General features: G+C 49.3%; 1 protein-coding gene across 3 annotated transcripts in view; it reads right to left on the bottom strand.

The window, feature by feature from the left end:
* LOC113591058 (CUGBP Elav-like family member 5) overlaps positions 1-17,500 on the bottom strand; it is a 104,443-nt gene that overhangs the window by 17,690 nt on the left and 69,253 nt on the right. For 2 of the 3 annotated variants that reach the window (XM_081722684.1, XM_081722683.1), the window contains exons 4-6: positions 12,004-12,132; positions 10,599-10,678; positions 6,613-6,768 (exon numbers count right to left, since the gene is read on the bottom strand). In XM_081722684.1, the coding sequence (XP_081578810.1) occupies positions 6,613-6,768; positions 10,599-10,678; positions 12,004-12,132 (365 nt within the window). The remainder of the gene's footprint in view (positions 1-6,612; positions 6,769-10,598; positions 10,679-12,003; positions 12,133-17,500) is intronic. The other variant, XM_081722685.1, reaches the window with a different exon arrangement.

The raw sequence follows: 17,500 nt of genomic DNA, 5'->3' as shown, positions 1-17,500 counted from the left end.
GAGAGAGAGAGAGAGAGAGAGTGTGGTTGAGAGAGAGTGTGTGTGTGTGTGTGTGTGTGTGTGTGTGAGAGAGAGAGAGAGAGAGTGTGTGGTTGAGAGAGAGTGTGTGTTTCTGTGTGTGTGTGTGTGTGTGTGTGAGAGAGAGAGAGAGAGTGTGTGGTTGAGAGAGAGTGTGTGTTTCTGTGTGTGTGTGTGTGTGTGTGTTTCTGTGTGTGTGTGTGTGTGTGTGAGAGAGAGAGAGAGAGAGAGAGAGAGAGTGTGTGGTTGAGAGAGAGTGTGTGTTTCTGTGTGTGTGTGTGTGTTTCTGTGTGTGTGTGTGTGTGTGAGAGAGAGAGAGAGAGAGAGAGAGAGAGAGTGTGTGTGTTTCTGTGTGTGTGTGTGTGTGTGTGTTTCTGTGTGTGTGTGTGGGGGGGGCTCTCACACATGCCATGCATGCAGTTCTGGCCTGTCAGAATATCCGCTGATAAGGGGACAGCCCCTCTCGTTCTGTGCTTTGGCAGGCCGGACTCATCCCCTCTGCTCACAGTTTAACGACACTGAACAAACACACCTGAAGATTAGATGAGGACATTTAACATCCAAGAGTGTGTGAACACATAACAATTAACATAACAAACAACGCTTGTCACGATAATACCACGCAGAGGATTTGTTTTCGATTATCCTTTGATTACCCGTGGTTCAGATTTGTCGAACGGAAGGCTGGTGTAGCGCTCCACTCGGCCACTAGGGGTCAGCAGTAACCACTGCCGTTGGCCGAGACACAAACCCACTCCCCTACACCTCAACAACTCATATTCAAAACGTGAACATGGCAAGACAGCCCAAGATGGGGATCCCACCCCCTGCTAAGCGTCCTCTTTCACCCAGTGTGCTCTTTCTCCATCTTTTGTTCATCTGCAAAGTGGCACAGCGGCGGCGGCACCAAATTGCGGTGGCGCTAATGTGGAACGGCAGTAAATTGAAGGCGGATTTCTGAGGAGCCTTGATGACAGCAAACAACTGACAGGGAATCGTGCTTCAGAACGCAAGCCTGGGAGTTAGTCTCTCTCTCTGTCTCTCTCTGTCTCGCTCTCTCTCTCTCTCTCTCTCTCTCTCTCTCTCTCTCTCTCTCTCTCTCTCTCTCTCTCTCTCTCTCTCTCTCTCTCCCCTATCCGACAGGATGGCGCTGTGTCAGACTAACGCTTCACCTGTTTGCTAGGTACATAACGTCCCCCTGCCCTCCCTTCGTTTATCTTTCTCTCATCTCCTTGCTTGTGTGTGCGTGCGTGCGCGCGCGACCATACGACTCGTCGCCTGTCACCCAAGGGTAGCTCGTGAGTGGGATCGCGTGCGAATCGTTCCGCGAGACCCATCGCTCGGGCGGAGAGCCCAATGATCCGGTTTGGAATCATGGGCCACGAGAGCAGCCGCGAGACGTTCTCGCGGCCTAATACCCGACGTTAAGCAAAACCAAAGGCCCATCACACATTGTGTAATTCGGCCGCGAGCCCAATAGGAGCCCAGCTGACTGCCCGCATGCGCCGTGCTCTAAGGAAGAAGGCATTAAAGTCCCCCTTCCTTATGACTCCGGACTCCTTGGGACATTTTCTAGAAAGAACCGACTGGGCTTTCTTTGCCACAATTGCTTCTTTTTGTCCTCCCAGATTCCCGCCGTTACAAGTATAGGTACTAGGACAGACTGCACCAAACTACGTCCTGGTCTTAAGATGCCAAGTTTCCATAACATTCCTGTGGGAATGTTCTGCAGAAGGTCACCCATAAAAACTTCAGGTTCCATTTCCTAACCAAACTCCTGCCAATCCCAGTTTAACACATGGATCACTTCCTGTCTGGAATGCGCTCCGGTTACCATGTAAAGCGGCAGGCAGAGACTCATAAATCCGACACGTCCTACGCCGGAGAAACACGGCCAGTGGGCAGGAACGTGTGAAACATTCTCAGTTCCAAACGCAGGGCTCTGGAATTACACTGCCTATACCCATCAACACAGTAAACTACTGAACGTGTGATGTTCTCTATGGAAATGCAGACAGTTTCAATAACACTTGAATCTACTGAAGGCACAAAATATTCTGCGTAAAGGGTCGGCAGAACAGACAGCACGCCTTTAACACGCGTGAAATGCCCTCTGCGTAGCTGTGCGGACCGCGTGGAAACGGAATGCAGCTCTCTCCTCTCGATGATGGAGGGATGAGATCCTGTCTCTCCTCACCCCATTTATGGCTGAATTTCACTAATTAGGCTACTTTGTAATAATACACGCAGAACTGAAATCATTTATGCTTGCAGTGGTCCCACATAACAGAGTTATGATTTAAATGTACACAAATTCACAGTTTGATTCATATGATGGATGTCAATATGATCTGGATGTCAAAGAGGCACTGAAAACACAAAAGACAACATCAAACTTCAGTTTGTAATCTATATAGTGTACACACACACAAACAAGCTATTGTATATATGCATGTGCACATGTTTACAAACACACACACCTACACAATTTTCTTTCTAAGATGATAGTTCTTGTGCATATGTAGTCATAAAGGTACGTGAAACATGAATCACCCTGCAACGGTGAAAGTAGATGAAGAAACCACTCAAGTTTCATTCATCTGTTCCCAGTGCACCAACAGAACAGTGAAAGGAGCGTAGACAGAGGAATCCGCAAAGAGAACATCTGTGGGGTTTGTTTTCACGCAGACACATGTGACGTGACACTCTAGATGCTCGCTCAGACCTTGGGATTTTGCTTTGTACACGTCACGAGCAGAGATTCTAGTGATCTCTCACTATAGTGGAGCAGTGATACTGGTATCACCAGAACGATGAGGTTTTCGTACATCTCCAGTATACCAAAACTCAGATGGCCGTAGAAAATGACGTAACACGACACAAGCAAAGCAAGTGCTTTAAAATAAAAGACACGTGTGCCATTAAATGCACATACAAGCTGTATGTAGAAAATGACTGTTGCGTCATGTGCCTTGTAGTCATTCCTGGAAAAACTTAGAGAGTTAAAGCTCAGGGACTCTTAAATGGCTGCCTGTCTAACCCAATTACAACTGAATAAAAGATTTTTCGATGAAATCTTCTGATCCTTGAGATTAGTTACACCTACACAGGACTTGATATTTCTATAACCCTAGAATTTAACAGACGCTAACTTTAAAAAGTAGCGTGCTAAATATCGACTGTCCTCAGCGTGTTACTGGACACTGATTTATTGCAACACGCTGCCATCCATGTCAATAAAACCACAGCGCGCTTCATCTCCTCGCGTGATAAAGTCCGCTGGTAGCAGGACGCGATAACAGAGCCTGCCTTTCGCTGCCAATGGACGCACCTCTGGGTCCGTGCGAGACTGTCGCGGAAGGCTTGACCCCACGGTCCGGGCAGTCCGCGCTCTCCTCCTCGACCCCTCCGTCGCTGACGCTGACGCCCCCAACTGAGCCCCCCCGCCCGCCCCGGGTAAAGATTAGAAACACATTGCAATGTTTTCCTATAGAGGCCCAACGGCTGGCCACATGCTGGGTTAACGGAGCCGGAGATGCTAAATTTACCGGCCTGTGAGCTCGTCTGCCATGCTGGAACATGCTGGAACACTGGCTGCCGTGACTCCAGCTCAGCGGACAAGGACGAGACATGTCATTCCAAGGACGCTGCCGTCCTGACTGACAGTGAAGCATAACCGGAGGGGGACTCCTCAAGCTCCTTAAGACAATAACAACCCTCATGCACAGCAAAACGAGCCATTCGAGTCGTGATCTGCCCTCAGAAAAAGGGTTTTCTTACATCTGTGGAACCAAATAATAGAGCTGTAATCAAAGAGGTCAGAGGAGCCCTGGGACAGATGAGCTCAGGAAGTCCAAACTGACCCAAGGCTAACCTCACCTTCATGATGACTCTGGGGGGAGGATCTGCTATTTTGGAGAATTTGGAGCATTCACAACCAGTTTTGTTTTGTTCAGTTTTTGAATTAATTAGTTTATTTATATTTTTCATGACCTAATTAATCTGCTAGATCATTGTTGTTATGAATCTGAAGCTGAATTCCAAAGCTGCTCATTTACTCTTGTGCTAGATGAGGAGGTGGGGCCAAACCCAGAATAGGTGGCATCTCATGCAGCTCCGCTTCCACTACACAGCCTGGGGGACAGCACCTCTGTGTCCTTGGATTGTCAGTACGTAGAGAGTGTGTTTTCTGATCTAGACTTGTGGGAGAAAAGGCAAACAAACTTGTCTTCTCACAGAAGGTGCAGTGGTTTGAGACAGCTGGTTTACTTTAGATTTCTCAGATGACATATGAGGTTGAATTTAAGCTATACTTAATTTTTTTTGTTTGGTCTTGAAGGCCAGTATTGGAGAGAGAAGATGAGGGAGAGGATGATGATGAGGAGGAGCAGCCATCACGGCTGAGACTCGGGTCACTTTGGTTGGCCACGCGGTCAACCTCGGGTTGTGGGACGGCGGGACGCGCTCAGTTCTCACCTGACCCGCCACACCGTAGCACCAGGAAGAACTGACATCGTTGCCCCGGGGCATCATGTGGGCCAACAACAATGTGTGGAGCCATTACGCAGGATGAGGTCATTCATCATCGTGTCACTCTTGGTCCCTACAACACCGCCCACATCATCAGGGGAACGGACCGGGCCGGTCCGGCTCTGATGTCGTCTGGACCACCCAGAGTGTTTGGAGCTTCACCAGCTACCACACTCTCCTTTGCTCAGTCCATCTGAAGCTCTCTTTACGGCAGTGATCGCCGACCGCTCACCTCCCCCGGGTGCAGGAAGAGGTGTGTGGTGGCACTAATGGAGGACTGCGGCAGGGGCGAACACGTCACTCCAGACAGGAAACCCTCCCGCTGTCTGAGAATGAATGAGAACTAAGAACATTTAAGTGAGGCAATACTCCAGACGATCTTTATCGCTCATTTTTAAGAATGTTTGTTTACCTAAAAAGAGTAAAATAAACACCTGGGTTTTTTTTTTACCCCTGAAGTGCAGAAACCACATGGATTTCAAATGACAGTGACCCCAAAACTGAATTTGTGTACATTTGAATCCCTGTGCACGCAAATATGCACACATATACACGCACGCACGCACACACAAATACACACGTCACAAATCAAACATCGCTATGTGCGTGCACAATAAAGTATGTGCACAGATATGTGAACACACACACACACACACACACACACACTAATTAAGGTTCAGTGATGGCAGGGTATTGTCTATATATAGGACAAGCAGATCCATTTGACAAGCAGTATAGATTCTCTGGAGCAGTGCATCTATGATATTATAACAGAGACGCTTTCAGCATAAATTCCCACTTTTTAATGTTGCATTTAATCCACCATTCTGAGTGCTGCTCCTATTGAAACATCCTGCCACATCACAAAGAATATCTGTACGAAATCATACTATCGTTCCCTGCATAGTTCATGAATATTCGCAGAAATCGCGAATCTTTTCGAATACATGAACTAAACCTCAAAAAAACGAACCGTGTGATGAAGATCAGTCGTGTTCATGCACATTCAGCGTTTCCGAGTATGTCTCTACCACCAAACGGCAGGCCATCTGCACGACGAGGAGGCGGAGCCTTCTAATCCAAGCCAAATATTCATAAAACAACTAAAGCGGTTGGTTAAAGTCTCGGGACTCAAATCAGACCGGAGGACCTCGCAGGGAACGCCCGAGTTAAAATTACACGTGAACTCGCAGTTCCTCCCTGAATATTCATGAGATATTAATGCATTATTCAGTGAGTTGATGGGGGGAAATAGACGTGTGACAAGACCACCGGGCATTGATATGGGCAGGATGAGCAGTCAACACACACGGGGAGAAAGATCAGCAGCTCTGGGATCTGTGGAGTGGGAGCTCCAGAGTGACTGGTAACATCACAAGTATGTTTGCAATTGTGTGTGTGTGTGTGTGTGTGTGTGAAAGTATGTGGGTGGTTGGGTGTAACCCTGCATGTGCACTTGTGTGTACGTGTCTGCTTGTAATTGTGTGTGTAACTGTATGTGAAGGTACATGGATGATTGGGTGTAACCACATATGTGCATGTGTGTCAGGTGAGAAGTGCAGTCTCCGTGTGTGTGTGTAGGTGCTGTGGATGTGTGTGTGTGTGTGTGCGTGCACTCACAGCGTGTGTGTAGGTGCTGTGGATGTATGTATGTATGTATGTGTGTGTGTGTGTGTGTGTGTGTATTTGTGTGTGTGTGCACTCACAGTGTGCGTAGGTGCTGTGGATTTGTGTGTGTGTGTGTATGTGTTATCTATCTATATATGTATGCATTTGTGTGTGTGTTATCTGTCCGTGTGTTATCTGTCTATGGTTGTGTGCATATGTATGTGTTTGTGTGTGTGTGTGTGTGTGCGCACTCATGATGTGTGTAGGTGCTGTGGATGTGTGTGTGTGTGTGTGTGTATCTATAGATGAGTGTGTGTACGTGTTATCTATCTATGTATGTATGCATTTGTGTGTGTGTTATCTGTCTGTGTGTTATTTGTCTATGGTTGTGTGCATATGTGTGTGTGTGTGTGTGTGTGTGTGTGTGTGTGTGTGTGTGTGTGTGCGCGCACTCACGGCGTGTGTGTAGGTGCTGTAGGTGCTGTATGTGCTGAACGGCAGGGCCACAGCAGGGTTGAAGATGCCAAACTGGCCCACCATCTGCTGCATGCGGCGGATAGTCCTCTCCTTATCAGTGTCTGCAAACTTTACCACCAGGCTGGAGGATGCCCCCTGAGATAGAGAGAGACAGATAGAGAGACAAAGAGAGACAGAGAGAGAGACACACACAGAAACAGAGAGAGAGAGGGAGACAGAGAGAGAGACAGACAGAGGGAGACACACAGAGACAGAGGGAGACACACAGAGACAGAGGGAGACAGAGAGAGAGACAGACACAGAAACAGAGAGACAGAGGCAGAGACAGACAGAGGGAGACATACAGAGACAGAGGGAGACACACAGAGACAGAGGGAGACAGAGAGAGAGACAGACACAGAAACAGAGAGACAGAGGCAGAGACAGACAGAGGGAGATATACAGAGACAGAGGGAGACAGAGGCAGAGACAGACAGAGGGAGACACACAGAGACAGAGGGAGACAGAGGCAGAGACAGACATAGATGCATAGAATGACAGAGAGAAACAGGGAGAGAAAACAACATTTGTTCTCATGTGAAAAAGATTTCCTACAGTGCACAAATGTGTGCAGAGCAGCGGTAGCATGCATGCTCAGTTCATGGAAGCCTTTCCACTCGACACAGTTAATGGGGACGCTGGACAGCTGTCCCAGTCCACTCAACACAGTAAATGGGGACGTTGGACAGCTGTCCCAGTCCACTCGACACAGTTAATGGGGACGCTGGACAGCTGTCCCAGTCCACTCGACACAGTTAATGGGGACGCTGGACAGCTGTCCCCGTTCGAGGGGTTGGACGTGTCTTCTGTTCTTGTCTGTCTCTGTCCTGTCCATTCCCCTGTAACTCCTTCATTCTTCACTGTTTAGATGTCTCCTAATATCAGTGATCAATGTCTAGTGCAACAGGGGAAATGGGTTCTCTCTTTCTCATATTTTCACACACACACACACACACACGCACACACACACGTGCACATGCTCATTAAGGGGCCTTCTAATGATTTAGTGCAACACATGACCTTTGGTGTGGTGACTATGGCACCCTGCAAATCAATCAGCTCTAAAGGCCAGAATACTGGCAACTAATGATCACAGGCACAGAGGACAGAAGAGAGGAGATGGTGAAGAGAGAAACGTTTCTTGGTTCTAACACAGCAACTCTATGGTTTCACGGGGCGCCTGGCATGCGTCACTCTTGTGTCAGTTACTTGTTTGCCTTCCTCACACTGTCAGCGAAACTAAACAGAAGTGACTGGGAAGCGTAGCACACACTACACGGCGCACCCGGAGCTGTCCGTGGTACTGAACGAGCAACCCTGGCCTGCACAGCGCAGCGCTGTCTGCGGTGCTGAAAGAGCCGAGCTTGTTGCTGGCCACCAGGGTGAGCACTGTCCTCTACGGGAACGCTTCACCACCCCAAAAACGCCAACACGTCGAACACTGAGAGCTGAGGGGAGGGGTGGAGGGTTGGAGGAGTGGGTGGAGGGTTGGAGGAGCGGGTGGAGGGTTGGAGGAGCGGGTGGAGGGTTGGAGGAAGGGTGGGCGGGTAGCCCGGGCTTGCCTGGGCTCGGCCACACACACACAGAGTGGAGCCAGTAACCTTCCTTTGTAATGAGCTACGTTGTCAGCTGCTGGATGATGTGTTCCCTTAAACAAAGAACACACAGCAGTGGTATAGTTATTATATTATCTTACATGGGCTGGTGACACTACATCACTTACAGTCTTGGAAATGAAATTCAATGTCTGTTAGTAAAAGCACCAGACATGTTAAAATACTGTACGTGACGTGTGCTCAGTGTGCACAGAGCAAGTGGAGAATTGCTCTGCAAGGCCTGATATAGTCAAATATTAATGTTCTCTCTCTCTCTCTCTCTCTCTCTCTCTCTCTCTCTCTCTCTCTCTCAAATTCAAAGGAATTAATTGTAATTAACAACCAAAGTTGCCAAAATGATGAACAGAATTATTAACATTAAAAGTAATAAAATCAAGTTGAGAATGAGCAATATGTACATTTAAAAAAATATCTAAATATATATAAATATTATATATAGATGGGATTGGTTTAAGATTGGTGTTTGATAGTTTTCTCTAAGAGTGTGGCAGTGATAAACACATGCAAGACATCTATGTATTTTCTTCAAAAAAATGGAATGTATATCTTTAATGAATTTAAGACGTTTTCGTATGAGGTGTGTGTATTTGGTGTGTGAGCAGAGAAAGTGCTGCTCTGTTTCTCCTGAGCTACTCTGACTGCATGTCTGTTCCTCTCTGGGCTTTCAGAGTTTCTGGTGATGCGTTTTTACTGTTTCCAGGTTATGGGCACTAAGTCTGTATGTTGTTACGGTGTGTCTGTTTTTGGGATTTTTTAAATGTATCCTCTGTATTACCTGAAGAAATTGCATTGATGCAGTTATTGATCCTTTTGGTAAGTTTTGACTATTGTCCATTTTGTGGAAAAAGAGAAACAGAGACAGACAAACAGACACGCATGCGCGCGCGCACACACACACACACACACACACACACACACACACACACACTTTCTCTCTAAGTCTGTTTGGGAATGTAAATAGCCAGTGTCCTGGATTACTATGGTTACACTTTAATGACATTTAAATAGTTTAAGTACCCCACTGACCACTGTGTGTGTGTGTGTGTGTGTGTGTGTGTGTGTGTGTGTGTGTGTGTGTGTGTGTATGTGTGTGGGTGGGTGGGTGGGTGGGTTGTGCGTGCATGTGCTTGTGTAGAGTTGGCACTCATTTGCAAGTGAACCAGTGGTTTATTTGCACCATTTGCCACTTAGATAACACACGGATGGGTGTGTGGATGCATTGCACACTCCTAGAACATGTTCCAGGACGTCCCTGTTCCCCGCAGATGGACAGCCAATGTTGATACACATTCAGCAGGAAATGCAGACATATGTGAAGAATGTGATCGATGTCTGTTCTTTCTTTGGTATGTTCTTTGTGCTTTCTTCCTTCTCTCTCTCACTCTCTCTCTCTCTCTGTCTCTGCGGTTATGTTGTGGTTATTTATTAATTATTTAATTATTCTCCCTCTCTCTCCTAAAATGGGCTTTCAAACACCAAAGACCTCTCTCCCTCCATCTCTCCCCCTCCCCGTCTCTCTCCCTTGTTCCGTCTCTCCCCCTCTCCTGTTCCTCTTTCATTTTTCCCCTCCATCAATTTCTCTCCCCCTCCTCACCCAGATGAATAATTCCTAATAATTCCATGTGGTGAGAGGAGAGATGAAGCAGATTATTCCTCTAGAGGAGAATGGAGGGAGGTGGGTGGGATGAGAAAAGGAGAGAGAGAAGAGGGGAATGAGGGGGGGTGGTGAGATAGCTAGAGAGAAAAGAAGAGAGGAGGGAGGGAGGGAGAGGAGGAGGAGGAGAGAAAAGGAGAGAGGGAGGGAGAGGAGGAGGAGAGAAAAGGAGAGAGGGAGGGAGGGAGGGAGAGGAGGAGGAGAGAAAAGGAGAGAGAGAGGAGGGAGGGAGAGGAGGAGGAGAGAAAAGGAGAGAGGGAGGGAGGGAGGGAGAGGAGGAGGAGAGAAAAGGAGAGAGAGAGGAGGGAGGGAGAGGAGGAGGAGAGAAAAGGAGAGAGGGAGGGAGGGAGCGAGAGGAGGAGGAGAGAAAAGGAGAGAGAGAGGAGGGAGGGAGAGGAGGAGGAGAGAAAAGGAGAGAGAGCTGAAGACAAAAAATGTTCAGTATGGCACAGTTACAGATCAGTAGACTCATTTGTACTTGACTAGCATTGATGTCAGTGAAGCCACACAACATCCACCATTCTGAGTTTGTGTGTGTGTGTGTGTGTGTGTGTGTGTGTGTGTGTGTGTGTGTGTGTGTGTGTGTGTGTGTGTGTGTGTGTGTGTGTGTGTGTGTGAGTGTGAGGGTGTGTGTGTGTGCAGTCAAATACACTCACTGGCATGGTCTGACTCCCATGTAGGCCGCTGATTGCTGACTGAGCCTCGGTGTGTGTTGAGAACTTAACAAAGGCACAGCCTGCAGGACACACACACACACACACACACACACACACACAGAGAGAGAGGAACAAGAATAAGAAAATGACGCAGAGCAGTGCAGTAAGTTGGCAGCAGAAGACAGCTCAGTCTCAGGTGGCTGATAGAAACACTTGAGAACGGACACACACACACAGATGCACACTAGCACACACACACACACACACACACACACACACGTACACGCACATGCACATAAAAGCACCAACACAAACAAACATAAATACAAGCACCCGTTACCTCTCTGACATTTAAAAAAAACCCATTCACTAATGAAAAAGTCAGGCCCTGCATAAACAGAGTGGATGTGTGATCTGGTGTTTTCAAAGCCTTCCGTACAAACCCAGAAAACCAGGTTACACTGGCCAAACTCCACAATGGGCAGCTAACACACACAAAGATGACGTGTGGTAAACACAGATTTTGAAATCAGGTCATGTGCTGCAGGTATGCTGCTGTCTGATGGAGCGCGCGTTCTTCTCCACACCACAAATGTACCCCTCCCCTTCAGCAACAAACCCACAAAACCAACCAACAAACAAACAATCAAACGAAACTTCAATAATGGCTGCATTTACGAGTACTGTAAAATCCCACAACATTTAAGTCCAGGATGATCAGTTAAGAGGGCAGAGTAGATGGAGCATTGGTGACTCCCCTACGGAGCATTCTCGACCAATCACATGCCTCAGACATGGATGGCTCCTTCCCGACACGCCTGCCCTCCGCCTGGCAATAAACGTAGGTGGGTCCGAGTTAACGGACCCGTGGCTCTCTGTGGAAGTGCAGGCGCCACCTAGGCTGGCACTGACGTTCCGATCCACGCTCGCCGGAATTGGATTTGTCAGGTGATGCCGGCTTCCCGTTGCAAATACGGCTGCTCGGAGAGGCCGTCCGGAATGAGCTCCGCCGCTACCAGAGGCTCTCTGTCACACGCCTCTGTGCTGGATCGCCGCTAACGGGATGCAGCCCTGGAGTGCGTTATCCAGGCCCGCGCGTGTGTCAGAGTGTGACAGGGCAAAACCGAAGGCTTAAACGCCCACGTGCGCCATCACATAGCTCACGCTGAAAGACCGGAGCCACTTAACGCAGCCGCCGGTCTCTGTAGCTGGCGCCTGGAACCGAGGACGTTCACGCTCGGATTCATCCCGACGATAAAGACGCGACGGTGCGGTCCCTGGTTACGGAGCAGCCAAGGACCATGGAATCATGCTTCAGGAAAGAGATCAGAATCATTTAATATAGGAATAAATACATAAACAAACAGGAGAAATGAAGCAACAGCGGAACGGAACCTATTCTCACCTTTGCTGTTTCCGTCAGGACCCCTTAATACGGTACACTCTTCGATGACGCCATAGGGCTCGAAAAGTCGGTACACATCCTCCTCTGTCTGCTGTTTGTTCAGCATGCCCACGAAGAGCTTCCTGTCCTCTGGAATGCCACAGAGAGAACGAAGCATCAGCCACGTCATCAGCCCTCCCCCGTCACCTCTGCCCTCTGCCCTTTGCCCTCTGCCCTTTGCCCTCTGCCATCTGCCCGTCCTTTCTGGAAATCCCCCAACTGTGTGAAGAGTGTGTTCGAACACAAAGGTCTGGCCATCAGAGAGTACCGAGGCGCGGGGATGAACCCAGGAGGACACACTCAACCCCCCTCTAGGGTCGGCCCGGGTAGAACGCCAGCGCTCGGGCTGGCAGAATGTCTAGACTGCGCGGGTTTTCTCGGGGTTCTCTCTCATTCCTAAACAAATTCATTTGTTCACTGATAGGATTCCTCCCTAACAGCTGCGGCATCACACCGGGTCTACGCACGGCCCCCGGCTGCAGGGCTCACATGGTTCTTGAGAGGTTTAAAGACTCTAGATGCCATCTAGATGTGGCAGCATGGGCAGATGGGGAGGTGGGGCATGGGCAGATGGGGAGGTGGGGCATGGGTAGATGGGGAGTGGGGCATGGCAGATGGGAGGTGGGGCATGGGTAGATGGGGGTGGGGCATGGGTAGATGGGGGTGGGGCATGGGTAGATGGGGGTGGGGCATGGGTAGATGGGGTGGGGCTTGGGTAGATGGGGTGGGGCATGGGTAGATGGGGGGTGGGGCATGGGTAGATGGGGTGGGGCATGGGAGATGGGGTGGGGCATGGCTAGATGGGGGGTGGGGCATGGGTAGACATGGGGCACAAACACAGATGAGAGGCATGACGGGGGGGCATGGATGCTTGGAGGGAGGTGGGGGGGAGAGAGAATGAAAGAGAGGAGGGAAAGGGGGAGAGAGAAAGAGTAAGAAAGGGGGAGTAGGTGAAAGTTAAAGAGATAGAAGGGAGAGAGAGAGAGACACACACACAGAGGGAGAGAGAGAGAGAGAGATTGAAAGGGGGATAGAGAGAGCCATTGAGAGGGGGAGAGAGCGATTGAGAGAGTGAGAGAGATTGAGAGGGGGAGAGAGAGAGATTGAAAGGGGGAGAGAGAAAGAGAGAGAGAAGAAGATTGAAAGGGGGAGAGAGAGAGGGTTCTCTAGTGTTGTTATAAAGCACATGGCACAGGCCAAATCAATCACCATAGCGGTTACACACAAACGCTCGCATTGTGTGTGTATGTGTGTGTGTGTGTGAGGTGTTGGTACTCAGTTCTGAATAATTCAATCATGATTCTCCTTTCATGTACACAGTATTTGTCACGGAGTGTTTGTGCATGTGTGCGTGTGCGTATGTGAGAGTGTGTGTGTATGCCCACTCTGAATAACAGTGCTGGCACCTCATCACTAAGGAAATGCAGACTGGTGTGTTTCTGTGTGTGTGTGTGTGTGTGTGTGTGTGTGTGTGTGTGTGTGTGTGTGTGTGTGTGTGTGTGACTGAGGAGGTGTTGGTAGTCTTGCCAGAGCAGTTCTGAATAATTCCATCATGATTCTCCTTTTATGTACACAGTATTTGTCATGGGGTGTTTGTGCGTGCGTGTGTGCGTATGCGTGCGTGTGTGTGTGGGTGGGTGTGTGTGGGGGGGGGTGGCCATGGGGAAAGTTGGCCAGACAGGAGTTCCAACAGCACTCTGATGACAAACTCCCAGTTAGCCATTTCCATGTTGAGTCTTTGTATTGCACACACACACACACACACACAATCGGTGTGTGAGCAGAGCTGTAAGCACAATGTGAATCGTGTGTCCGGGCATCGGGTCGGAGGCCTAGTCTGACCATGGACACACGTGTGCATGTGTGCACACACTCATGTTAAATGAGCACGGCATGCCATGCGTCACACTACAATCATCTTTGAGTCAAGGCCTGTGTCGGTGTTTAAAGAACCAGTCCAGTCAAGGCCAGGGGAATGGACAGGAGACAGAGTGTGTGTGTGTGTGTGTGTGTGTGTGTGTGTGTGTGTGTGTGTGTGTGTGGGAGGGGCAATGGAGCTGCGTGAGAGGAATCTATACAAAGCAACAGTAAAGTATCAGTAAATCAGGAAAGTCCGCAAAATGCTTTCCAAGGCCACAATATCCATCACACACACACACACACTCATACATACTCACACACACACACACACACATACACACACACACAACCATAAAGCAGTCCTTTAGCCTTCAGAGCAACAGCTTTCCACCCAATCCTCCATTCCCCTCCTGAAAGCTACATCCCCCATCAGTGTGTGTGTGTGTGTAGGTGTGTGTGTGTGTGTGAGTATGTGTGAGTGTTTGTGTGTGTAGGTGTGTGTGTGTGTGAGTATGTGTGAGTGTGTGTGTGTTTGTGTGTGTAGGTGTGTGTGTGAGTATGTGTGTGTGTGTGTTTGTGTGTGTAGGTGTGTGTGTGAGTGTGTGTGTGTGAGAGTGTGTGTGTGTGTGTGTGTGTGAGTATGTGTTAGTGTGTGTGTGTGAGTATGCGTGAGTGTGTGTGTGTGAGTATGTGTGTGTGTGTGTGTAGGTGTGTGTGTGTGTGTGTGAGTATGTGTGAGTGTGTGTGTGTGTGTGTGTGTAGGTGTGTGTGTAGGTGTGTGTGTGTGAGTGTGTGTGAGTATGAGTGTGTGTGTGTTTGTAGGTGTGTGTGTGTGTGAGTATGTGTGTGTGTGTGTGTGTGTGTGTGAGTATGTGTTAGTGTGTGTGTGTGAGTATGTGTGTGTGTGTGTGTGAGTATGCGTGAGTGTGTGTGTGTGTGTGTGTGAGTATGTGTGAGTGTGTGTGTGTGTGTGTGAGTGTGTGTGAGTATGAGTGTGTGTGTGTGTGTGTGTGTGTGTGAGTGTGTGTGTGCAGGTGTGTGTGTAGGTGTGTGTGTAGGTGTGTGTGCAGGTGTGTGTGTAGGTGTGTGTGTAGGTGTGTGTGCAGGTGTGTGTGTAGGTGTGTGTGTGTAGGTGTGTGTGTGCATTAAATGCTGTGCAAACAGCAGGAGGCCTGCGAGTTCTCCCACTCTCTCTTTCTCCATCTCTCCGTTTCTCTCTCTCTCTCCATCTGTTTCTCTCTCCTTCTCTGTTTCTCCATCTCTCTATTTCTCTCCCTCAGTTTATCTGTCCATCTCTCAGTTTCTCCCTTCACTTGTGTCTCCCATGAGGGTCTGACGCTGTGCGGGTACCCCCCCCCCCACACACACACACATCCCCATACTCCCCCACTGCCCCGCCCCCGTTACCCACTCTACTGCCCCACCCCCACTGCCCCCGTTACCCACTCTTCTGCCCCACCCCCCCTCTGTTACCCTGTTACCCACTCTTCTGCCCCGCCCCCCCTCTGTTACCCACTCTTCCACCCCCCCACCTTTGCTTCCTTTCCTTACAACCCCCCCCCCATACTTGCTAACCCCGCCCATTTCTTACAAAGCACGCCCACGCAATTCTAACCCCACCCATATCTAATCATGGTGAGATCAGCAGTCACTTGCATTTCCACTGGTGCTGCCATTTCAGGGGGGTGATGGGGGGGGGGGGGGCAATATGTAGATGAGGTTACTGATGAGGCAACAGAACTGCAACAGATAATTATGTTATCCAGTGAAATATGGTGCAGAAGGCTTGAATATTCATGATGGGACTACTGAGTTACCGAGTTACTGTTTTATCGCTCAGCCTCACTCTCTCTACCTCTCTCTGTTTCTCTTTTTACCCCCCCCCCCCCACCCTCACCCATATTCTACCTCTCTCCCCCTGTGCCAAATTCCTCTCTCCTGCTGGCTATAATTCTGATTATCCAGACAGACTCCTCATTTGCCTCTCATTAGCAGGGTGAATATTCATGAACATCGTCTGTTGGACCCCTTCCCCCCTCCCCGCTCTGCCTTCCTCTCTCCATCCCTCGCTCTGCTCCCGTCTTCCTAGAAAGCACCTGCGAGCGGAGGATGCTGGGCTGAAGCTCGTGCGCTGGCCCGCCCGGGCTCTGGGCTCGGCCTGCTGCGCGGGGCTGTGTGAGGGGGCGCAGGCGCTAAGAGTGCCACGCTGGAGAAATGAACCTGAGACTCGGGAGGAAGTGTAGAGGGAGGGATGAGGGAGGGAGAGAGAGAGAGAGAGGATACGGAGGAGAAATGATGCAAGGCTGATTTCATAACGTACAGACAGGCAGAACCTGTGTGTGTTTACGTCAGAGAGAGCTCAAATGATTACACACCTGCCTTGCAACGAATGCTGAAGGTTGTGTGGGAGGAGGGATGCAAGTGTGTGTGTGTGTGTGTGTGTGTGTGTGTGTGTGTGTGTGTGTGTGTGTGACCCAGCAGCTGCTTAGCTGAAGGTTGAGACTGTAACTCATGTGCCCAATGCGCTTCTCTGCCCCGTAGGCTTTTGGCGTCACCTCCTCATCCATATTCATGAAATAATCTTGGATAGATTTACCAATCACATGAACACACACACACACACACACACACACACACACAATACCATCTCCAACAGCTCAACCCCATCTCCCCCTCCCTCTGTTTCTCAAATCATGTGTGAAAGCATCACACTGGTCCTTCTGACAGCGGCGGTCTGGGGTTCCCTCCTAGTGAACTCTGGTGCGGTCGGGTTCAGGTGCAGGTGCAGAACGGACGTTCCTGGTACCACCATGCCGGCTGCGTGATTGGTTCATTTGGTGCCAGTTTTGGGACTCATCTTGACTACTGCGAGTTAAAGCATCACTTCTTTTCAAGTTTCACGACGGCAGTGAAAGGATTACAGTGCATTTCAGGATTGCAGTGTATTTAAGGATTACAGTGCATTTCAGGATTACAGTGCATTTCAGGATTGCAGTGTATTTAAGGATTACAGTGCATTTCAGGATTACAGTGCATTTCAGGATTGCAGTGTATTTCAGGATTGCAGTGCATTTCAGGATTGCAGTGCATTTCAGGATTGCACTGTATTTCAGCGCTATGATGCCTCAGTGTATGTCTAATAAAACCACATTCGTAGGGCTGGACTAAGGCTCTTGTAATAAGGTCACCTTTGCAAAATGAACGCTGAGAGAACACTGAGAGCATCACGAGAACACCGCCGGTCTCGTGCTGGTCTCAAGTAACAACGGCTTGTTATCTGGACGTGTGGCCCACGAACTGGACCACGAACAGGGAAACTCCACGTATCCACGAAAAATCCGCCCAGGAAAGTGACGTTTGGAATTGTGGTTCAGATGGAGTTCTTGTGTGTGAAAGCGAACCAGCGATAATGAGCCCCTCCCCCAAACGAGGTTGCAGACTCAGGTATTCAGGACGTGTGAAAACGCCCTTAGAAGTGCAGGACACGTGATCACACCAGAGCAGCGGTATCTCATGGCACTGGCCATGTTGTCCCACACTTGTGGCCTTGATATAAACTCACGTGAGATGTGGTGCGTGTCATACTCCATGTGTCATA

The sequence above is a fragment of the Electrophorus electricus genome, chromosome 11 (assembly GCF_041902795.1).
Source record: "Electrophorus electricus isolate QZ-2024a chromosome 11, ASM4190279v1, whole genome shotgun sequence".
In the NCBI taxonomy this organism is placed as follows: Eukaryota; Metazoa; Chordata; class Actinopteri; order Gymnotiformes; family Gymnotidae; genus Electrophorus; species Electrophorus electricus.
The sequence above is the reverse complement of the archived record's forward strand: the minus strand, read 5'-3'. Positions and strand labels throughout refer to the sequence as shown.